At 35.3% G+C, this 25,135-nt stretch overlaps 1 protein-coding gene across 4 annotated transcripts in view; it reads left to right on the top strand.

The window, feature by feature from the left end:
* RYR2 (ryanodine receptor 2) overlaps nt 1-25,135 on the top strand; it is a 394,356-nt gene that overhangs the window by 356,099 nt on the left and 13,122 nt on the right. For all 4 annotated transcript variants that reach the window (XM_064648733.1, XM_064648734.1, XM_064648732.1 and 1 more), the window contains 13 exons: nt 584-664; nt 1,634-1,722; nt 3,405-3,533; nt 4,950-5,054; nt 7,396-7,477; nt 8,555-9,858; nt 10,245-10,309; nt 11,308-11,455; nt 13,618-13,704; nt 14,530-14,748; nt 16,870-17,000; nt 17,663-17,705; nt 20,488-20,621. In XM_064648733.1, coding sequence (XP_064504803.1) covers nt 584-664; nt 1,634-1,722; nt 3,405-3,533; nt 4,950-5,054; nt 7,396-7,477; nt 8,555-9,858; nt 10,245-10,309; nt 11,308-11,455; nt 13,618-13,704; nt 14,530-14,748; nt 16,870-17,000; nt 17,663-17,705; nt 20,488-20,621 — 2,617 coding nt within the window. The remainder of the gene's footprint in view (nt 1-583; nt 665-1,633; nt 1,723-3,404; nt 3,534-4,949; nt 5,055-7,395; nt 7,478-8,554; nt 9,859-10,244; nt 10,310-11,307; nt 11,456-13,617; nt 13,705-14,529; nt 14,749-16,869; nt 17,001-17,662; nt 17,706-20,487; nt 20,622-25,135) is intronic.

The following is a 25,135-nucleotide window of genomic DNA, read 5'->3' as shown; positions in this document are numbered from 1 at the left end:
TTATAAATCTATTGCCTTATTTTGTCAAGGGAGACAAATGTGTAACATTTTCTGTCAGCAACAGAAAGGTGCTAAATCATTAAATATTTCAGCCTAAGGGATTCTTGAAAATGCACATAGCTGTAAATTTCATGGGTTATTTTAGAATATTTTAGAATCTAATAGTTTATTTGAGGAATGATTTTCATCACCGTTTGATTAAATCTCATTCTGTATTTTAAGTACCTGGTTTTGTGATGAATGGGAACAAAATTAATCCTATATTTACCTTTGTATGTGATGAAGCATCCATGCCCTGTGAAGTCAAACAAGAATGTAAATCAGGGATTTTTTGTAAAATGTTGCCAAGCTCATGCTGCCATATTTATAAATCAAAAGTTAAGTTTTGTAATTTAATTTTTTCTTTTTTTTATAACCAAATAACTATCTGACAAGCACAAGTCATACGTGCTTCAGATAGATTGGAGGTTATAATTTTTCTCTCCCTTTCTTTCTTTCTTAATATGGAGATTTTCTTCAGAGGCTGTGGGGTGTTACTTGGCAGACTGTGATGATAACCTGCTTTCATCTGGCCTTTCTACAGGAGAAAAGGTGATGCAGGATGATGAATTCACCTGTGACCTCTTCCGCTTCCTTCAATTGCTTTGTGAAGGACATAATTCAGGTTTGTAGGCAGGCTGCCTGTCAGCCAAGTCAAGGTGATGGGAACTGATGATAAAAGCTCTTCATTGGTGAAGATTTGGCAGCCTTCATAAAATGTTGTGAAATGTGGAGTTGCTGCTAGACTGTACATGAAAGGAAAATATGTATGTGCAATTAAATTGCCAGATCTTTTAACAGCCTTAACTTTGTAGAAAAGTTAAGGTTGTTAAAAAGATAATGGTTTCCAGAATTATGAGTTTTGAATCTTGACCAACTAGGAAAGGTAAATTTATATAGGAAAATGTACATGGTTTATGACTTCTAGACAGGGAAGGTTCAGAGCGAAATGTAACGGGAAGTTATATTTACTGTCCTTTGGCATTTATGCGCTTTCTGGTGTGTGCTATTTGCCACTAATGTCAGTAAGAATTGTATGTGAAATTACAACGTACACAATACCTTTCTTGAAGAAATAGCATCTCTTTTAAATATATAAAAACACATAGCAAAAATGTATGATGTGTATTTTTATCATTAAGTACATTTCCCTGTGTTCTCTGTGTCATTCTTAAGGAATAATAATAATGAAAAAAAGGATAGTTTTCTGTTTTAGCCATTGGACCTATTTTTGACTTAGTTATCAGGGTCTGTATGGTTTAATTTTGATTTTGCTTAACAAAATGTATACCAGGTATAATTAGGTTGATATTGATGTAGTTCTAGTTATAAATGAGATTAAAACAAGGCCAAGTTAAATTTTACAGATGAAATAGACAAACAAGCTTCTGGCTTCAGAAGTTCACTGGTATGTGATCTCTGCAATAAAATGCTAAAACTCTTTACAATGGTTTGTTGCAAAAAAAAAAAAAAAAAAAAAAAAAGTAAAAAAAATCCATGCCTCTATAATAGACTTTTCTAGATCACCTTATATCAGAATGAATTTTCAGAAATAGGTTTATCACTTAAATTAAACTTTTATTTTAATTTTTAGATTTTCAGAATTACCTAAGAACTCAAACTGGCAACAACACAACTGTTAATATTATAATTTCTACTGTGGATTACTTATTAAGAGTTCAGGTAGGTAACTTATATACTGATTAAGTAGATGACAACAATAACTTTCTTCTATACAATATTTGCATTTTTAATTTATTCTTTCATTACTTTTGATCATACAGCGGAAGTTTGTATGAGGAGACTTCAGGTTTTCTAATTTCTCTGGAATTTCTTTCAGTAATATATGGTTTGCTGACAGAAAAAAAATTTACTTTCCAGCAAAATCATATTTGATCCTTATCACAAAATGTTCATTTTTATTAGAGAAGCACATTTATTTGTCTTGATATTTATTCTGGTCAATGTAGCCCAAACTGATGAGAAAGGCTGAAATTCTCTACTGGTTATGGTTCTTTATATTTTTTACCGGAAGAGTAAAGGTGTCATAAGTGTGAAAGACTGTTTTCAACCATTATGTGCAAGAATGCAGTGAAGCCTGTTAACTAAGGAAAGGAGGCAGAAGGTGGATAAGTGCTAAGTGTATCAGTGAACACAAGTAGCCAGTTGTTGGCTGAAACTACCCTGTGACTGAGAAGCGTTTTGTATTGCTCAAGTTCAGCTTTTCATCCATGTTCTGATTTAGTCTGAACACTGGCTGCTGTATGAATAAATAGGCTGGTGTGAAGTGAAGCATAAGAACAGCACATGGTTTTCTAAGGAGGGAAATAAAGGGCAAAAAGAAAAACAAAAGCACAATGCTAGATTAAAAACCCTTCAACCATCTAATTTGAATTATCTCCCATATCTTTAAATAGGAAAACACTGTGTTGTTGCAACCCAGTAGCAAGTAATAAAAATTCTGATTTGTTTCCAGATTGAACCATGTGAAAGACATATTTTGTGATAAATGTTAATAATTTTTACTTGTAATTTTCATCTTTCTGGAAATCACTGTGGGTGATAATATATTTTGGTATGTTTGTGGGGTTTTTTTGTTTGTTTTTGTTTGTTTATTTGTTTGTTGTTTTGGTTGTTTGTTTTTAATTATTGTTTATTTATCTAGTTCCCCTTAGCCATTTATTTATTTGGCTTGAGAATTCCAAGCTTTGAAAATGGATGGGGTTTTTTGTGTTTGGTTTTTTTTTGTCTTTTCTTTTCTTTTGTTTGGGTTTTTTTGCATTGCTCCTGTTATCAATGTTGCTTTATATCGTTATGCATTCTGTAGAAGTTGTAGGGACAATACAATGATTTTAATTTCGTTGCTTGCTTTGTTGAAACTTTAATAAGCTCGCCTTTAGGGAAGATGGAGAGAAGAATCATGCACACAAAACAACATTTACTCCCACTATTGACTAGGTGTCAAGCATGCAGTAGAAAGAGACATTGTTTAACAAACAGCACACAACAGGGCAGTGCTACCGAGCACTCCTTTTCGGAATGCAGGCTGTTGTATTTCTAAGAGCAAGTACCAACAGATCTAATTTTTTATTTAATTTTATTTTGAGGTTTGCTGTGGGGTTTTATAATTATTTATTTCAGTGTATTTGTTTTTCTATTGATTTCCTTGAGATGAAACTACAATTCTTGAAGTAGTACTTTAGAATCGTTTAGGGAGGGGTCATTTGAAGCCTTTATAAGTTAAATACTTTTCCGAACTGGAATGCTATCAAAGTTGTTTTTCTTATCTTGATGAATAACCAGCTAGAGGCAATTTGACTGCATAATCTCTTTGTGCTTTTCGCAACTGTTTTGTTTTTTTTTAGGAATCCATTAGTGATTTCTATTGGTATTATTCTGGGAAGGATGTTATTGATGAGCAAGGACAACGAAATTTTTCCAAAGCCATCCAGGTTGCAAAACAAGTATTCAATACTCTTACAGAGTATATCCAGGTAAATTAATTTATTTTGAATTTTATGGATTTGAAAGAAAACTATTCATACTTTTTTAATGAAAAGATAAAGTAGCTAGATATAACATAGAAATATAAAATAGATGCATTTATGCTTCAACATCAGTGCATTTGTTTATGTAGGAAGTAAAATATTCAAGTATATATATATCTGTCACTACTCTTTTTCAATCTTAGCAATTTATTAAAAATTAAAATTATTAATAAACATCCTTTGGTTGTTAATAAGATAGTAGAGTTTTGTTTTGTTTTTAATTTGGATTAAACTGCAGTGGTATTACCCACATTAAAGTTTTTACTTTTATTCCATTGAGTAACTAGTGTCAGTGCAGATCATAGTTGCTATTTAGTCGATATAACATTAGATAGAGAATTCTGTCATGAATAAGGCTGTTTTAAGGCAACAACGCTGTCTTTGAAATGATGAATTCACATGTTGCATTTGAGAATTGTAGAGATGCACTTGAGGTGGACTCAGCAATAAGTGAGATTGGGATAATTCGTGTGAAAATAACAATATAGCAGTTCTTCCATGATATCTTAAGAATTCGGTGTAATTTAGTTCTGCATTAATTCCTCATGTAAATAAGTCAACAATATTACAGTTTGTTTCTGCAAATAATAAGCAGGTTAGAGAGAATTTCGTTAGACTATTAGGTGTCTATTATATTGTTTTCATTCAGATGAAGATCATTAATATGAAAATAGTATTTTATCGTTCATGAGGATGGAATGTGATAGAATAGGACTGAATAAATATGAGAAGAGGCAACATATACATGTGTGTATATATATTTAATGTATTTGAATTTCTCAAATCACAAGTAGTGTTTTTATCTGGGAGAACTTTTTTTCTTGCCCTTTGAGGCTTCAAAAGATTTTGTATTCCTTCTTTTCAGAAGTTGGAATTCTTTTTAAATATTCTTTAGAATTGTCTTCTACAACAGCTAGAATATGCTGTGAGGAAAAACTCAGGAGACTGATTCTCTAATCCCTTAGGCACATTTTGCATTAACCTTCTATAAAAGTTATTCCTGATTTACAGAAGTACATAGGGGAGAATCAGCTTGAAGATTTGTACCGTTAGCATTTGTTGTTTAAAGTTGCAAGGAGATACACACTTTATGGTCTTCTATTAGTATATTGAGACTTGTCCAAAACAGAGGCAGAATGATTATTAGGAGTAGGCATTGTTTACAGTTAGTGGTGTTCTTGGATACGTAATTCTAGATATGTTTAATTTTTCATAGCAGTTTCTAAAGGACACCCCTAAGCCCCAAACTATGCACTGCTTATGTATCTTCCTTCCTGGTTTTGTTGCATTTCTTGCAAACAAACTCTGGTTTTCTTTTTTGTTTGGCTTTTTTTTTTTTTCTGTTTTGTTGCCTGAACACAGGGGCCATGTACTGGGAATCAGCAAAGTCTGGCACATAGCAGGCTGTGGGATGCTGTCGTTGGTTTCCTTCATGTGTTTGCCCACATGCAGATGAAGCTGTCTCAGGTATTGTTTTGTTTTACTTTTCCTTTATAAGTTACTAGCATTTTTGTAAAAGAAAAACAAACATATTAATATGTTTGAGTCATTAATAATACCAGTTAGTAGAGGAAATATGAAGAAAAGGGAGAGGTGATAGAATACAATTGAATTGAGGGAGTAAATTAGAAAACTGTAGTGGATGTGAATGGCGGGCCTGTAATTGGATTGCTGGCCACAGGCACAAAGCAGATTAGATCAAGTTGCAAATGAAGCATATCACTGATATTCAGAAAGAACTCTCAGTTTCAGTCTTTTGTACCAAAATTCTGTCACAATGTTTTCTGAAGTTTTTCATGATCCTTTTACGCAGAACCCATCATCTTCATTGATGAGTCCTGCATTGAACCCTGGTTCATGTTTATTGACTATAGTTCAAACCATCTGCATCTAAGCTACTTCCACTCTCAGCAGAGATTTAGAGTAGTCAGACTTTATCATGGGTGAATTGCTTTTGAATGTGAGTACTCACTATAGAAATAGTGAAGGGACATCTCAGTCAAACCTGTTTTGCAAAAGTAATGCATTGAATTTTTGCTAAAGTGCATTTAAAATGCCTGTAGAATTTTAAGAATTGAAAAAACAGTCAATATTTTCATAGACCACCATGGTGGCTACTGTGCTTTCTTCCTGTACCACTAAAACAACATGGAAAGAGGTATTTAAGTAGTTACTGACAGTGAGTCAAACACGTGGTAGCTATGTGTTATTTATGAAATATGATGTGGCTTTTGGCAAGATTTGTTTTTAAAGTAATGACAAGTTTAAATTCTCAGCTGTGCCCAGAGTGGCTTTACAGCATCTTTTAATTATTGCATCTAGAAAATAATGATACTAATCCTGCCTCTTTAAAGATAGCCAAGCAGCCTTGCGTAGGTTCCACTGTAGTGTGTGGAGTTACTTACAGTGTTCTGTGGGATGACAGAAGCACAGTCTACTTGAAACGTGTGACAAATAGTGATGATGTCTTTCTCTTGCATGAAGCTCAAGCTCTTGCCATTTGGAAACTCCTTAAGGGGGCCAGCAGAGTCTTGGGAAATACCAGAATAGATGTGGGCTCTTTGGTTAATTTATATTTATTACAGGAATATATGGTGAAGTTTTTCAGATTCTGTTGAAATGCTAGTTTTCAAAGATGTTGAGTGTAACTAAGTGGATTTATAAGGAGCTGCCATATGGCTCTTGACTGTAAAAGGGACCTGCCTAGGCTAAGTATTTGTTTTTTTCTTTCAATCATAAGTTTCCAGGTCACTTTTGAACAACATTTGAAACAAGATTTAAAAAGGAACAAAACTAAATCACTGTGTTGTTTGGGTTTTGAGGTATTTTTTTGCATTTTCGTTCTCTAGTCTGGTACTAGGAAGCAATAACACGATAATAGTCATAATTAAGAAATCTCCATAAGGTAGAAAATAAAGTAAAATTTTCAATCTAAATGAACAAAGATCATCCAGTTTGCAAGCAACTTTTGTAAGTTAAAAGATTTATAATGAAAACTTACAAAACAAATCAATTAGAAATCTTTATTATTTCCAACTTATGCTATTTTCAATCCAAGATGTAAGTTGCCATAAAGTACCTTGATATTTTTGCACCATTCTCTGAAGTCCAGCCGTGCTCAAGTATGCCTTATCAATAGCATGATGCAACAGTCTATTGCTGAGGAAGAAACTAAGTAGTTGAATAAATCCATCCAGATAGACTCCAGGTTGAAATCATTGGCAAGTGAAATAGTAAACTTGATTTAAAGTCCAATGAGATAAAAGATGCGTAAAAATATATATAATGTATGTCTAAGAATGTTATTTAATAGACCTTTATTAATAAATGTTTTTAATTTTTATTTCAAATTTTTTTCTCCCCCAGAAAAGTTCAGTGGCCCATAATGGAACCACTCATTCTGAATTGTGTTACACTTTGAGCTCTGTGTGCTGCTGCTATTACTGTTTTTTACAAGTCTTCATAGCTGTAAACTTGATTACACCAAAAGCAACAATATTTTAGAAGCATCATCTGTGAGCTTGACATACCGAGTTATTGTTTTAAATTTTTTCATCACCTTCAGTTTTCACTTTGCCTTTATTAAATTACTGCCCTCTAAACAGATGATGGTATAAATGTTTGATCCTGTAAATGTACTGTAAGGAATCAAGCAGTCAAATATATTCTCACTGTATTACCAGTTTTGACACTACTAGCTTCCTAATTTCAGAGTTTCATTTCTACAAGGTGAAATATGTGTGCACATACATAAATGTCAAAGAAATAAACATATTAATTATATATATATGTTGTGTTCATTATTTAGGATTCCAGTCAAATTGAATTGCTAAAGGAATTGATGGATCTTCAGAAAGATATGGTTGTCATGTTGCTGTCTATGCTGGAAGGTAGTAAAAATTTGAAATCCTCTTTCACAGTTTTTCTAGAACAGTTTTTACCTTTGTGATTTTCTTCATTTGAGAAATAATGCTTTATTTTCCTTAAAGTTTTTAATTTTCACCTCTCAGTTGTCAGAAGAGTTTTTACATCTGAAGGTGAATGGGAGATTTAGCTAGTGCAGTTAATATAAATGATATTAATTCTGAATGCCAGAATTATATAAAATCCAGGGCTAGCAGAAGATTTACTTTCTTTCCATGAACTTGGTTTCTCTTTTGGCTTAGATGAAAAAGTTTTGACTATTTAAGTTGAAATCGCGAGTTCTAGGAAGTGAACGGTTTATCAGTCACTTTAGCACCTTTAATATATTGCATTTATTTTGGTATTGATCTTAGCCATAAAGAACAGGCTTTGATTTGTCTAGAGACTGACTAGGTTCAAGGTCCTGAAATTATGATTCCTCAGGGAATATAACCATTGTCAAGAAATAATACTACTATTGCTTTTAGCTTCTCTATAGTATTAGTGCCTCTAGCGCTAGAGTAACCAGACATACACATAGATGATTCAAAGATCTTTTTTTCCTCTTTGCTTCTTATGTGTATCCCATTATATTTTCTTGAGAGAATGGGAGAGCAGTAAATGCAGCATAGATTGCAGCGTAGCATGCATTGCTACTGCTTTCCTCATAGGTCACTCAGAAGCAAAGTGAATTCTTAGTACTGTAGGCTGTGCTCCATGAATAACCTGCTGAGCCGCTCATACTAATAATGGGACACTAGCTCTGTCTGTGCTACAGTGAAATTCATAATATGCTGCCCCACTTTTAGTTCTATTTTAGATGTAACAGATGTCTCTCAACAAGCCTTGTTAGCTCTTCTCTTCTGGAACTTTTTTTTCCAAGTCTTAGGGTAATGTTATCAGTAAAAGATTTCTGATTTTACTGCTAACTTCTCATATGAGTGTGTTGTCCAATAGTTTATAATTTTTAGTCTTTGATTATTTCACTAGTCATTATAATACACTTTTCTTTGATGAAACATTTGCTGCCATCATTATCTCTAATATCCTGTCATCACATCTAGGTAATGTTGTGAATGGAACTATTGGAAAGCAAATGGTCGATATGCTTGTGGAATCCTCGAACAATGTGGAGATGATTCTGAAGTTTTTTGATATGTTCTTAAAATTGAAGGATTTGACTTCCTCTGATGCATTCAAAGAATATGACCCTGATGGTAAAGGGATAATTTCGAAGAGGGATTTTCACAGGGCAATGGAAAGCCATAAGCATTACACCCAGTCTGAAACTGAGTTTCTGCTGTCATGTGCTGAAACAGATGAGAATGAGACTTTGGACTACGAGGAGTTTGTGAAACGATTTCATGAACCTGCAAAAGACATTGGTTTCAATGTTGCTGTTCTCCTGACCAACCTGTCAGAGCACATGCCCCATGATACCCGCTTGCAAACCTTTCTTGAACTGTCAGAGAGTGTGCTAAATTACTTTCAACCTTTCCTTGGACGCATAGAAATCATGGGCAGCGCAAAGCGCATTGAACGAGTTTATTTCGAAATAAGTGAGTCAAGTCGGACTCAGTGGGAGAAACCTCAGGTAAAAGAGTCAAAGAGACAATTTATATTTGATGTTGTAAATGAAGGCGGGGAGAAAGAAAAGATGGAGCTTTTTGTTAACTTCTGTGAGGATACCATCTTTGAAATGCAACTGGCTGCCCAGATCTCTGAGTCAGATCTGAATGAAAGGTCAGCAAATAAAGAGGAGAATGAGAAAGATAACCCTGAGGAAGAAGATCCTAGAATGGGTTTCTTCTCTCTTGTGACTGTGAAGTCAGCATTAGTAGCTCTCAAGTATAATTTAATGACTCTTATGAAAATGCTCAGCATGAAAAGCCTGAAGAAACAGATGAAAAAAGTGAAGAAAATGACCATGAAGGACATGGTCATGGCTTTGTTTTCTTCCTATTGGAGTATTTTGATGGGCTTACTGCATTTTGCTTTTAGTGTTGTCCGGGGTTTCTTTCGCATTATCTGCAGTTTGCTGCTTGGAGGAAGCTTAGTAGAAGGAGCAAAGAAAATCAAGGTGGCTGAACTGTTAGCTAATATGCCAGATCCCACTCAGGATGAGGTGCGTGGGGAAGGAGAAGAAGGGGAGAGAAAGCCAACAGAAGCTGCATTGCCTACAGAAGACTTGACAGATCTGCAAACTTTATCAGAAGAGAGTGATCTACTCTCAGATATATTTGGTTTGGATTTGAAACGAGAAGGTGGACAGTATAAATTAATCCCTCACAATCCAAACGCTGGTTTGAGTGACTTACTGAGCACTCCCTCCTTAGCTCCAATGCCTGAGGTACAGGAAAAAATCCAGGTAAACTGTATCTTTTATTTTTGATGTGTGTTTCCCTCTTTCATATGTTAGTATAGTCTTGAAATGAAATTTGCATCTCTGTTTTCTGGATTTTCTGACATATTGTTAAGGGAATCACATATCATTACTAGGGCTTACTCTTTCTCGTGTCATAAACTTGAATTTCCACAGCCTTCTCTAAGTACATGGTGTTTTGGTTTACTTTTAGCTCAGTGTTAAATTGTTTCTTCATTAATGTAAATCGAATTATCATCTTGTCTCAGAGTTTTGGTTGTTTAACAAAATCAAACAGACTGAACATTCTGCCCTCTGGGTGGTATTCTTTTAAACTAACTCTGTAGTGTATAACAGTGTTTAGACATATTTTTAAACCTGACTTTCTGTAGGAGCAGGTGAAAGAAGATGAAAAGGAAGAGAAAGAGGAAACAAAATCAGAACCTGAAAAAGCAGAGTAGGTATTACTTTAACGTCAGATCCTACAAGGTCACTTCACTGTTGATTGCTCTGCTTGGCTGTGTGAGTTGCAGTGATACCTGTATTCTCTGTGAGGAGTGAAGTGCCTGGCACTATTAGCTGCCCTGAAGCTACTCTGAACATGACAAACTTTCAAGCGAAAGTTTGTCAAGTATATTCTGAGAAGAGAACTAGTTTAGAACATCAGTTATTCTGTTTGTAGAGAGATACACAGAAATTAATAGTGTAACTTAGTTTGGCTTCAAATGTACTTCTGTGATCTTTTCATCTATCATGCTGACAGGTCAAATTAACTTCTAAATAATTTACAGTTCTTCGGATCATGTGTTTGGAGAAGGCAGCCCACTAACTCTGAGTTTCTCTAATGGGATAGCATGATGATAATCACACATCAGATGCTGACACACACTTACTTCCATCTCCTTCTGGAGTGGGTACTTATGAATTCATTGGGTGGGCAGAAATAAAAAATTTAAAACTTGAGGCTTGACTTGTAATTGCAAGAAGAACCAAAGTTTTCTGCAGCATTTGTGAGAACCAGATAGTTCAAATGCATGAGGTTGGAGGGGAACACTTAGACATATAGGCATTCATACAGGCATACAGCTGTCAGCTTACAGATATTTTGTCGCTGCAACTCTTATCTGCACAATTATGAAGCAGACCCTTCGGTAATAAGGTTGGCAGATTCTTGATTACCTGCCTCTGCCAGTTAGCATTCTCACTTCAAGGTACCAAAGCAACAAATTTATCTGCAGACTTAAACAGGCTGTCACTCTTGCCAGTGCTTTGGACTGAAGAGGGATACATCTCATGTGTGTGAACTGCATGAACTGCATGACTCATCGTTGAGCCTCATTAAAAGATGAAATAGCCTATTTCAGTGTGTGATTTTAATTTTGTGTTTAGCAACTTTACTAACTTATTAACTTTTTTTGACTTGACATACTGTTTTGGCTTCTTTTGTATCCTAAGAGGAGAAGATGGAGAAAAAGAAGAAAAAACTAAGGAAGAAAAAGGGAAACAGAAATTAAGACAACTTCATACACACAGATATGGAGAACCAGAAGTTCAGGAATCAGTCTTCTGGAAGAATATCATTGCATACCAACAGAAGCTTCTTGTAAGTTGTTCTCTAGATTATGTGTTTAGCTGTTGGCAGAGACATGTACCAGCATATTATTCTACCAATCTAAAGACAAATAGCATCTGAAAGACCACATTTTTCTATCCACCATCATCAATAAAAAGAACATAAAGCAAAGGTTTAATGGAAATGTTGGCCCAGGTGGCCAAGAAGGCCAAAGGGATCTTGTCCTGTATCAAAAATAGTGTGGCCAGCAGGAGCAAGGAAGTGATCCTTCCCCTGTACTCTGTGTTGGTGAGGCCACACCTTGAGTATTGTGTTCAGTTCTGGGCCCCTCAGTTCAGAAAGGATATTGAGGTGCTGGAGCGGGTCCAGAGAAGAGCAACAAGGCTGGTGAAGGGACTGGAGCATAAGTCCTATGGGGAGAGCCTGAGGGAGCTGGGGTTGTTTAGCCTGGAGAAGAGGAGGCTCAGAGGTGACCTCATCACTGTCTATAACTACCTGAAGGGAAGTTCTAGCCAGGTGGGGGTTGGTCTCTTCTCTCAGGCACTCAGCAACAGGACAAGGGGGCACGGGCTTAAGCTCCGCCAGGGGAAATTTAAGTTGGATATCAGGAGAAAATTGTTTACAGAGAGAGTAATTAGGCATTGGAATGGGCTGCCCAGAGAGGTGGTAGATTCACCATCCCTGGAGATTTTTAAACGCAGATTGGACGTGGCACTGAGTGCCATGATCTAGTAAATGGACTGGATTTGGACCAAGGGTTGCACTCGATGATCTCGGAGGTCTTTTCCAACCCAATCAATTCTATGATTCTATGAAACACACAAATAGTATACAAGATACTAATTCTTAGGCAGAGAATTATTTTCCCAAACTCAGACCTTCAGAGATGCCTGTACATCATTAGAAAACATCCATGCATTTTTCTGGGAATAAAATTCCTGAATTTTTACAGCAGCTAATGAGCCTGTAGGATTTCTCCTTTCCTGAGAGACAACTTTGGGAAATTACAAGCTCTCCTATAAAAAGAATCACCTAAGATACAATGCTTAACCTAAACCAAATAAGGAAAGATGTTACAGATTTTTTTCTTTGTGAAATAACAAGTTAATATTTGTCAAACTTCTCAAAACCTGTAGAAAATAAGACTTATTAAATAGTAAAACTGCATATGAGAGTCTCTAAGTGAAATATGATATCCGTGAGTTAACTGTAGAACTGTTTAAAATCTGTGCTTTTATTAGGTAGGAGATTCTGTGCATATTCACTGAGGCTAGTGTGAAATGCAGAGCAAAAAGAAATACACTTTTGCTATTTATCTAGTAGATAATTGTTTAGGTACAGCCTACTTGTAACATGAGTAGTATAGCAAAACTACAAAACTGTAGTCACAATCTTATTAGGAAATTAGGTGTTTAAATTTTGCTTTTGAACTGAGATTAATTTTTTTAAGGCTAGTCACATAGGAGTCATGCAAATTTGACTTGATTTTTTTTTCTAATAGTCTTGTTTAGTATTTCACGAATAGTCATCTATAATTAGGGCTGAAAAATTGAGGAATTCCTATGGGAGAGTTAAAGCATTCACAATGTCTACTGTAAAGGATTGTGAATTGTCAGGAATGGAAAAGGCATATTTCTGCAATCCTTTTGATTGCATCATAATGTCAGAGAAGCTTTCTACTCACAGTACGTAGATCACAGATGAATTTTTGCTGACCTGGTAAAAATCCATTTGATTTTGGAATAGGAAAAGACTTATATGCAGATATTTTTATTTCTTGGTAACAATTTGCCATATGAATGAAAAATGAGCTGCAGGGAAAATGGAGACTTCTGTATTAATATTACATTACTATTACATTGTGATGTCTCTATGTTGTCTCCACGTGTATTGAGAGGACAAGGAAAAAGATGTAAGAGGCAATTAAAAATCCTTCATCCTTTCTGCAAGGAGTGAAACAAAAGGTCCTTTATCCATTATTGTAATGTGGAGTAGGAGAGAATTTGTACATCACTCAAAATGTTTGTTGAGGGTTTTTTTGTTTGTTTGGATTCTTTAAAAATACTTAAAATTCCATTAAAATGTTCTGTAGGGAAAAAAAAAACACAAAAAAACCCCTCCATGCAAGAACCTAATAATTATGACTGAATCTTTATTAGTCAAAGTTTATTTATGTTCTGTTCTATTTTCAGAATTATTTTGCCCGAAACTTTTACAACATGAGGATGTTGGCGTTATTTGTTGCTTTTGCCATCAACTTTATCCTGCTTTTCTATAAGGTAAATATTTCAAAATATTACTTTTCAAGTAGCACAATGGAAACCATTTGGATTTTGTAGGCAATATGCCATGGTAAAACTGCCCAGCCTAACAGATTAAATACCTGCTTCATCCTACCACTTCAGAAATGTAGAGGAGAGCTGAAGTGCTTGTGTGAAGTAAGAAGAGACTTCCAGTACACAAATATCTATAAAGTTCTGTGCTGCAACAAAGCAGCAGGCTGTAAGGCATACCCATGCCTCAGATGTTCCATTTCACAGTACAGTGAACCAGCCAAGCTGAGCCTTCATTGGCAACTTAAACTAATCCATGTCAGTTGAGATGTTTTCTTGTGCTGTTATGCTCTCCTGAGGGGGTGTGTACAACAAGAAGTCACATCATGTCAAGCTGCCTAGAATATCACTGATTTTGTCAAGGCTTTCAGTATCATTAATACAACTCTAGAGTCTGTGGATTCGAATCAGTTTCTGGCAGAGCCCTGAAGATAAAGACTACATGTGGGATTGTCAGGAATTGACTGGATTTCTTCTAAGAGGGCTGTGCCCTTGAATTTGAGGTGATAAAATTTAGCATGGGCCAAATTTGCTACAATGGATAGACAGTGGAAAAAAAAGAAAAGAAAAAGCACACTATCACAGGCTGGTGTAACAAGATAAAAAGGTCTCACTAAGGTATTCTTTCTGGATGTTTTTATGCAAAAAAAGTCTTACAATTGTATTGTCCTTGGTATCATTGTTTTCAGCTATACTACTTAGCTTGTATTACTGTAAAACTCATATCAAAGGAAATACAGCTGCAATATTAAGATTAAGTGATTTAAACAGGTCTCCACATCTGCTGTGACAGAAGAAAAGGAACTTCCTGTGGTATCTGATGGTGAAAGTACAAAATTGAACATCCTGGAAAGTGATGATGAGAGGGTCATTGCAGTGCATTATGTCCTGGAAGAAAACAGTGGCTACATGGAGCCCACGCTGCGGATTTTGGCCATCCTACACACAGTCATCTCATTCTTCTGTATCATAGGGTATTACTGTTTGAAAGTAAGAAAAAACTGAACTTTTCTTTTGTATTCTAGGTCCAAACTCTTATATCCGTTGAACGGTATAAATTGAAACAAAGTCATAGCAACCTTGCTTAAGCAGAGAGGGAAATCATGTAAAGAAATCATATTTTGTTAGTGTAATGTAAACAGAAATTGATATGTGTTTTCAGGAAGTTACATGCCAGTCTGATCTGCTGTAATTGTTTGGCTGACAACAATAACTTCTATCAAAAGCTGCTTGTGTCTGTCAAAGACAAGGTGTGAATGCACATGGCCAGAGGAAGCTAGATGACAGTATTTGTATTACTAGTCTGTCATCTGGGTTTTTTGGAAAGCATGCAGCATTTTGGCCTATTGCTGCTGCATATTGTGGCTATAGAAAATGTCTACTTTTCATACACACACACTCTGGTGGTAGTGTTTTGGCAGGAGCTTAAGCATCTTTTGAGGAATATCTTGCAGAAGATTTCTGTTAGGGATGTGAAAAATAAAGATGTGATTTTTTTTTTTGCAAAACGCTTATTGTTGTTTAGGAAAACCAAATGCCATAAATCTCTGAACCTGGGAGAAATATATATGGGATGTACTTCCCCCATTTTTACACTCTTCCAAGACATAAGCTGTAGGTCAAAGTGCAGGATAGTGCTAAATTAAATGGACCTCTGCTATGACCCAGTATGGCTGCTAATTTGTCCTTATAATATCTTATGTGGTCCATGATATTTTTACTTTCCTCTTTTAATCGATAATACTTTTTCTATGCTAAAGACATCATCAGCATTTTTAGTTCATATTACTGCATTACAACTCTACCTTAAGTGTCCCTGCAGACCACTAAATACTACAATGTTTTCTTGTTGCATTGGTTGCCATGAAATATGAAAGCTTAGACTTCTGGGTTTTGAGATGTTCTCTTCTCCCACCCCATATGTTTTGAGGTTTATTCTACTATGACTTTTTATGCTACTTTGCCACATTTTTTTTCGAACTACATTTATTCTCTGATTAGAAGGGAAAAGCATTGTTATAATTATTTGTTATAATGAATTGTCTTCTTTCTAATTCTGAAACTCTGAAGAAAAGTCCAAATATGGTTTCAATCTCTATCTTTGAAGATTTTGAAATCTAAAATCTTCATAACTGCAGGCCTGTATGTGATAGGTTTACTTCAGAAGATTGCTCAACATGAAATCCACTACATTTTTCTCATTTAACTATTGGAAAATAGTGTTGGAACATTTTCATTGTACCTAATGTAATCACCACATTGCTTGAGTAGTCCTAATTTTATTATTACCATTTTAGTATACTCATGTCCACTCTTGAATAGTATTACAGTCAAGGTGGGTAATGGAGAGTGAGTGCATTCTGGGGACCTGTGAAATAGTTCCAGGGAAGAGCAGGGTTTATTTTTTGTTGATAACAGATTTCTAAGAAAAATCCACTCTGCTGGGACCGCTATTTACATCTGCCTTCTCAGACTGTACTTTTGAATGTCATCCTGCTGATGAAAGAGAGTTGTGGGTAAAGCCTGATCCTTACTGGTTAGGTGTCTCAGCTGCTGACAAATCAAGTCTATGGAATGTGAATGTGATTTTTCTTTTTTGCTGCTTACAGTCTTCTTTCTCTCTGCTGTGAAACCACTTTATTTTCTACTGTAAAACCTCAAGAAATCTTTAACAAATAAAAGGCAAAATCTGGCATCTCTGGATATCAAAATGAAATCCAAAAGTGTGATCCCAAGTTAATTTTGGAACTAGACTTTCTAAGAATTTTAAAAAAGATATTATTTTAGCTCTCTTTTCACTTGAATAACTGTAATCCCTCCATAGCAGTGAAAAGCTATTTTTATTTGAAGGATCCTTTTTCAGGGATTTTGACCACCTTTTTATGACTGTTTGGTACACCGCAGTTTAATGATTCTGAACTACCTAATCCTTGTGCATCAGTACGTTTTCCTTGTTCTAGGCAATTGTCAAGCTTTTAATTTTTTTAAATACTGTTTTTGCTTTGTTCAGTTTTCATACTTAACTTTTCATAACAACCAGATTTTCTTAAAAGTTTGCAGGCATGTCAGTGCATTTTAAATAATTCCTGTAAATTTTTTTTTTAACTGCAGGTTCCACTGGTTATTTTTAAGAGAGAAAAGGAAGTGGCAAGGAAATTGGAATTTGATGGGCTATATATAACTGAGCAGCCATCAGAAGATGATATTAAGGGACAGTGGGATAGGCTTGTAATCAACACACAGTGAGTTTTTACTTACTCTGTCTCATTATAGCCTTGCAAGGAATTGTTCTTCCATTTCCGCAATTATATACTTGATCATCCAGCTTGTCTGAAATAAACAATTTTTAGGGACATATTTCTAGCAAGGATATACAAAAATATACAAAATATGTCAGGCACCTGTTAGGCTAATGTTTACTAGTATTTTTAGTATTACTGTTTAGTCTTATTAATTCCTAGATTTTTGCTTTAAAATTATTTCTGTTTCATAAAAGACAAAAAAATGCACTGAGTTTTCTTTTGGCAAACACAGTGATAGTGACTCTGTATTGCTGTCAGCTCGAGAGTGAACTGTGCTTTGCATCTTTCAGTGTCTCTTGAAGGCTCTCTTTTAGGAGTGTATTTAAAGTCCTGACTCTCTGCCTGGTGGGGCTGTGAGATGTAACTCTTTAGAACCCTGTCTGCAGGCATTGCCTCTGCTGCTCTTCTCAAGCTACATTTACATGGTAGGCTGAAAACCATTTGGCACCTTTCATTCTGGCAGCTTCACAAATGACTAGCTGGTGATAGGCACTACAAAGAGCCTCTTAGAAACAAGCTATGTAATTTTTACAGTCTCTTAGTAACTACCACACCTTCTCATGGTTGTCTAAAATGTAATCTTGTTTACCTGTGTTTTTCAGGTCTTTTCCAAATAACTACTGGGACAAATTTGTGAAAAGAAAGGTAAGGCTTACTTTTAAAAACATGTATGAAGGTAAAATAAAATTCTAATGCATATTTCTTTTCATGTTTGAAGAAATGTGTACTACAGTTGTTTGAAATATAACTTTAGTTCAGTGTAAATTTTGACGTTTACCATTTTAAAATGAACAGAATTCCTTTTTCACCTCATTCTTACAACTGCTTTTGACTGCTTTGGGTAGTTATTCTTTCAAACTTTTTCTGCATACAGTTTGTTGTATAAAACTGGATTTCAAATACAGTCATGAAATTATGTGAAGAATTTCTGTATACACTTGTATGCTTATTGAAAATTGTGTAAAATGTTTTGTCTATGTGTATTTATGTATTCACTTTCATACACAAACAATAGAGAGTCCCTCACCCAATAGATTAGAAAGGAATTAATAAGAAGACAGGACAGATTGAGTTATTTAGGCACAGGGCATAGTCAGACAGCTGTACTTACCAGAAAGGTATATACATGCATCTGGTCCTTTTTGTCCCTTGCCACTCTGTTTTCCCCCACTTTTGCCTCCCCAAATCACTGAAATTCATCCCTTTCTCCACCTTTGCTTCCTCCCTGTAACAACTCATTTATGGGATACATAATGTATCCATCGCTTGGCAGTAATCCTCTTAGTCTGAAAGGCTATCCTGGAGAGTTACTAGCAATGACTCATCTTGGTGGGTTTCAGATTTGGAACACTGGGTCTGAGGCTCTCCTGGGACAGCCCTGGGAGGGATCAGGCAGAGTGTCCATTCATTTGGTGTCTGCAGTTTGGGCTCCTGCCTACCGTTGTGCCGCTGTACTCCTCAGGCTCAAGTAAATGGGCCTTTAATGGGCTGATGGCCCTGGGACTAACTGGACAAGATATTCTTAGGACTCTTCCCCAACCATTGTGTCTCTGTGGTCCTTTGTGGGTGTGCGGGTGAGCTTTTATCACATAACCTAACAATCTCTCTCTCAAAAAATCCTCTCTAAGCAGAGACTCATTGCTTACAAATGCTATTTCAAATGTTTTCTCAGCTTGCTCTGAAGAAATAAATCTAATATTTGTACCATAGCTTACAGCAAGAATACATGTATTAGTGTGTTTTGTCACAATTGAAAAAGAGGATTTTCATGTTGCTGGATTGGATTTACCCCTCCTTCACAATATTTAATGCCAATCTTGTGTCATACTTTTGGAAACAAGTTTTTCTTAATGCTCTTAGCTCTTCTGCTTTGTAACAGTCTTAGGCCAACCTGATAAAAAATTCCTTTGAATTGTGTATTCATTTTGCTGTTGAAACTTTTTTTTCATATTTTAAGTTGTTTCTATCTGTCTGTCTAAGCAAAGAGGAGGGAGTACCTTAGACAGAGTACTCAAGAAATAAAATAAAATTCTACATTGCTTCTGTCAAAGTACTAGGTCAAGGCATGCTCCAATTGAAAGGAAAGGAGGATGGTTTTGAATTGTGTGGAAGATCTGGTACTTTATCTTTGGCTGAGGAACTGCTCTGTGTAGATTTAAGTGCCTTCAAATAACCCTATTTTGCAAAGAATTTTTTCTTTTATATATATTTGTACCCTAATCCCCAGCTGGAAGAATAATCCCCAGTCATGAAGCACTACTTTTGGGCATGTTACAAAGAAGGCTTGCCTCTAAAAATCTCCAAAAATATCAATAAAGATTTAAAACATTGCTTATTTGAAAGCTGGTAAACTACCACCTCACTTTCAGGAGTCACTCAGTTATAATCTTATTATTCAAAATTTTGTATTTCTTTGAGTATTTTTTTTAAAATGAGAAGAGACACATAATATTTAGGAAGGAGCTCTGTGTTCAGTGAGAACAAGAGCAGGTAAATGTTCATTTCCAGACAAATTTCTTTTGAAACATGTTAAATTTTTTAAAAAAGAGATGGGGGGTAGTTTGAATTCCCTGAAAATAATTTTTAGCTGTAACTCTTTGTTCAAGATCTTTAGACTCCTCCATATTTTATGTGTATTATAGTTTTATTGAATTATTAACTAATAAAAATAATCATAAAAGGATTCAATTGAGCTAGTTTATAAAAGGGGACATTTTTCATTCCTGTTTTAAGATGAAACACTTCCTCTTAAAAGACAAAAAAAATTAACATTATCAAGAAATTTGTGTTATTAAAAAACCTATTTAAGCAGAATAAATATGGTGGGTTTTTTTTTCTTGAAACTAATAACTAGTAAGGATCAATTACTGTCTTTGAGAAATCTTATTTAATCAGAGCTTTTCACATAGCTAGGATATTCAAAACATCTCCTTTCTGTGTGACCTCACTGTGTATTTTTTTTTTTCCTGTCGGTGATGATATAGATTTAGTTATTCTCCTGCTGCTAGATACCTTTCCTCTTACTGTTTTTGTTAAATGAGTAGAAACATCTTATCTTTGATACATCTTTTGCCCAGAGAGGTTGTGAAGTCTCCCTCACTGGAGATATTCAAGAACTGCCTGGACACAATCCTGTGCCATGTGCTCTAGGATGACCCTGCTTGAGCAGGGAGGTTGGACCAGATGACCCACAGTGGTCCCTTTCAGCCTGACCCGTTCTGTGATTCTGTGACACTCACCTCTTGAGCCTATTGAATTGATTGCAATTGAGCAGAAAAAAAAATTATTACTAACTTGTGTGATAAGCAGATGGAAACAAACAGATGAAAAATGTCATGTATTTAAACCTCTTGTCTTCAGAATCAGACTTAATAACAGCTCATCTACCCAACTGATGACTATTCTTGAATATCGCTTCTGATTTTAGGTCATGGATAAATATGGTGAGTTCTATGGCCGTGACAGAATCAGTGAGTTACTAGGAATGGACAAAGCTGCTCTTGATTTTAGTGATGCTCGAGAAAAGAAGAAACCAAAGAAAGATAGCTCCTTTTCTGCTGTGTAAGCATTTACCTCCAGTTTGTTTATGTGATTGTTTTTTGTTTCGTTGGTTGGTTTGTTCTTTTTTTGTAAGTAAAAATCAAGCGTTCAAGGTTTGTCATTCAGACAAAACACATTTGTTGCTCATTTATGTGTATCTGTATAATTCTTATGTTGAATGATATAGTGAATTTATTTCATTATAGACAACATATCTACAGGATTCCTCTGTTTTTTGTTTATGAAGATTTAGTTTAGTGCACAGCTGCTTGAATATTGCAACATTCCCACTGTTTTGATAGTGTCATTATGACTGGGCTGGAAACCCCTTTTCACCGCTCTCTCAGTTCAGCTCTGCTGGAAAGAATGGACAAAATTGACACTCCGTGTTCTGATTATAAAGAAATTAAGGAATAAATTTAAGTGCTAGTGAACAGTAAAATCTAGGAATTGGGTGATTAGTATTCACATCCTTTTATAATTTTTTTTCCCTAAACGGTAGATTTGCTTATCATTTGTGAGACAGACATGAAGAAAAACCCCTAGACATTCAGAGTAATAAATTTTCCTTCATAGGGCAGGGACATCCTTAGTTTTTGTAAAGCACTGCAAAAATGTTTTTTTCCAGTTCTGTGTTATAAAAAAGGTATTCAACTAGGTAGAACATATTTTAACAGGTGGAATTTTAGTGCTACAGAGATTTTTATGTAAGAGTTTATTTATAGCTTTCTTTGAAAAGCTATGGGTTTGCAAGGATTGTGAGAAGTAGACAGTCAGACCACTGGTAGATTAGAATTGTACTGAAGCAAGGACTGCTTTTATAAAGATGGATCTTTTATCCATCTTTAAAAAAGATAGATATTAATTAACCCAGAGTCTGACTGGGCAGTCAGTCAGGTGCAGTGATAAGGCTCAAGGACTCTGACATTTCAGTACTAAGTGAAATTTAATATTGTGGCAGAAGTATTTTGCAGAATACTTTCTTACATGCTCTTTTCTGCTGCTGGATTATAGTAGAAGCCATGCTTGAGTTTAGGGGGGAAAAAAAGAAAATATTATTTTATTATTGGTATAAAACCAAAATAAAACTACTTTCCCTTCCCTGTCTGTTCATGACTCATATGAGGGGAAAAAAATTGAAATAATGTTTCTGAGAAAACAGACCAGACTGAAACAGTTGGAGAAAGCTGATGAAATACTTAATTTAAGAATCATGCCCGAAGCATGCCTGGGGTTTTTTTACATTTCTAACATCTTCTCCATGTTATATATGGTTAAAAACAACTATGACAGAAACTTACAGAACCATTTGCATAAAAATATATGCTTTAGAAAAGTACATTTATCCACTTTTTAACAGTTTCTGAAATTAACACTAATGAACCTACTCAAATTTACACATGTTCCAGATTCAACATTTGAAATTTATTTGCAGTGCAATGAAGAGAGAGGTGGGAAAAGCTCTGGAGTTGAACCCTTACTTACTGTGATACTTTGGGAATAAAATAGAGATCCAGGTATGACCTGGATCCAGGTTACAGCTCTAGAAGTTGCTGCTTCTACATATGCCAGGAGGAGGTGGTGTAGACTGAGGCCAGACCTGATACCCGTGCCACCCACAACATAGAAGGGAATTGCAGTGTGTAGCATTTTCATTCCCCATACAAGTGAACAGGTTTTTCTTCTGTCTCCTTGACTCCCAGTTCCTACAGCTTCTCCCCTTTTCCTTTGGGAAAATAACCTGGGATTCCCATTCGTCTTTCTGCAAGGGACTTAAAGCACTCTACTTGCAGGTGACCATGATTCGTCAGAAGCTCCTGCCCATCCTATTGATATACTGCGCTAAAAAAATCCACGGTGTACTGACTCTGGAAGAGCCATCCAGCTAATGGATGCAGTCTTGAGTATTTTTAAAGTATATTTATTCAAATATATAAATATGTATTTAAAGATATAAATAATTATTTCAATATAATTTAGTATTATTTAAGTATAGCCAATGAAGGAGTTGGAGCAGTAAAGCTGGAGCTCTGCTGTGGAGTAGACAGTAAAGACAGTTAAATTTTGCACACTGAGCTTGAGACAGCGGTGCTGTTTTTCCATTAATTTAGTTGCTTTTTTGGATGGTGTTAAACTAGATGCATGGTGGATGAAGTATATTTGGGATAATAATATGGAAGCCACAAACATGAAAGTTAATTATCATACGTGGCATTGTGAGTATTACCTCCCTGTCCCTTTACCTTTCTAATTGCTGGTGTTTAGTCTAGTCAGGGTCAGTACAAGAGGCAGATAAGGCTCAAGCATCTGCAGCAAGCAGTGACATAAGGCTAATTTGGGGGGAAAATAAGTGGGGCTTCTATCAAATGCTCACATGGTAGAAGAATTTCAAGAGTAGAAAAAATGTAAATAATTTTCTCCTGGAAGATCTAAAGTTTTCATAGGTTGGTGAGAAGTTAAACCATATCATAAATGTGAAGTGTACAACGAATGAAGGCAGCTGGCCTCAGAATGTGAAAGAAGTTAAAAGGTCTTATTCTTCTTTGTCATAAGAAACAACAACCTGGGTTTTCAAAAGATTCTGGACTGGGTAACTTCGTTGTTAGTAATATAGTATCTTGGAGAACAATGTTGTCTCTGGAAAACTAGTAGACTTCCCTCAGGTGACAGTCTGCCTCTTACCCATAACAGCTAGTGAAAAAGTAAGGAATTTTAGCTGCAGTAGTTTTTACAATTGGAATCTCAAGATTTATACCTGCTATAGTGTCACTCTGGGATTAACAATGTTGAGGGAAGAAGTCAAATAAAAATACATTGACTAAAATTCATCCAATACTAACTAATGATGTTCCAAAGGAAATTTGAAACCAGATGTTACTTTTTAATTCACAGCTGTAGAGCTTAAGTTTTATATGACATCATATTCTTTAAAGTCTTTGAGCTACTTGATCAAGGTAGTGAGCATAAATAAACAGGAAAATGCAGTATTATGCATATTATTATTGCTTTGCTATTCAGATCAGACTTCTTTTAAAAAATAATGATATAAAAAATTAACAGTGCCTGCCTTTTTTCATATAGGTCAATATTCACATTATTTTTAGGACCTCTAAAGCTATTGCTATTTGTAAACTATAAAATCATTAAATTAAATTGACTAGAGATGAGCTCCCCGGTGTTGGGAGGGTGGTTTTCATTTCATGAGAGAGTATCCTGCTTGTCCATAAGCAGTTCTGTCCATCACGTTTCATACATAACACAAATAGAATTATGAATAGGTGGACTGTAGTAACAAGAATATGCTTGACATTAGGAATGAGTGGTATCGGGTCAGAATAAAGTAAGAGGTTCACTTGCTACAATAATATTTTCAGAAATAAATATCAAGTTGTTTTGCATTTTTTTATCATCTGATTATGATATTTAACTAAATTTGAATGAGAAACTCTTCTGAATGCTGTTTTTCAATTACAGTAGCTCCACTTATATATATATATGGTGCTTATACTATTACACAAGAGTAAAAAGACTGTAAAAGACTGGAATCTTTAGCTTCTAATTTGTATCCGTAAAAATGGTGGTGTTGTTTTATTAAAGATTAAATACTGTTGCATGTAATACAAGAAGGAATTCGGTACTTCAGTTGCAAAGAATTCCTTGAGAGTGTAATATTCAAATAAAACTATTATTTTTATGTGGTCGGTGACTCTGGCTATACAGGTAAGAATTTTGGAAAACAGATAGATGAGGATTTAACTCTTGGTATTTCATCTAAGGCCTCAGGTGAACATGTGGCACAGAAGGCAGCTGTGTGACATCTGCCAGCAGTGTTTCTACTTGCTTAGTCATTGTCAGGAGCTCATCTCTTTCAGAAGCATTGAATCACTCACATTTTAAGGATAAAAGTAGGACAGATGACATTTTTTATTCTGTTACTTGTATATGTTCTTCAGTTGTGATCCAGGTTTAGAATTTTTTTGTGTCACTATAATACAGATGATCCAAACCTTTTCTAAAAGAAAATATCAAAAACTAAAGAGGACAAGATACAGTTAATAGCAAAAATTGTATACATCTTGTTAGTTGTATCAATTCTCTATAGAGGGACAAAAAATTTATTTGTGCTATTAGGAGTAAGCAGAGTATTAATTAATACCCTAAAGGTATTAATTAAAGGAATACAAGGGAAAAATTTTGAGAACATGGTTTACGTTATTAGTCTATACAATATAAAAGTTTATTCAAGAGAGGAGAGCAGTAGAAAAGGGTAACTGGCTAATATAACAAAGCAGCAAATGCTGTGGAAGAAATTGGGAGCCCAGCAGCCCCAGTGTGGCCTCACCAGTGCTGAGTTAGAGGAGAAGGATCACCTCCCTTGACCTACTGGCAATGCAACTCCTCCTGGAGGACAGGGTACCATTAGCCTTTTTTGCAGTGAGGGTACATTGCTGACTTAGGTTCAACTTGCAGTCCACCAGAGCCTCAGGTCCTTTTCTGCAAAAGCTTTCAGTATATATCTCCTTTTTATTCACATT

The sequence above is a fragment of the Pseudopipra pipra genome, chromosome 3, assembly GCF_036250125.1.
Source record: "Pseudopipra pipra isolate bDixPip1 chromosome 3, bDixPip1.hap1, whole genome shotgun sequence".
Lineage (NCBI taxonomy): Eukaryota > Metazoa > Chordata > Aves > Passeriformes > Pipridae > Pseudopipra > Pseudopipra pipra.
The sequence above is the reverse complement of the archived record's forward strand: the minus strand, read 5'-3'. Positions and strand labels throughout refer to the sequence as shown.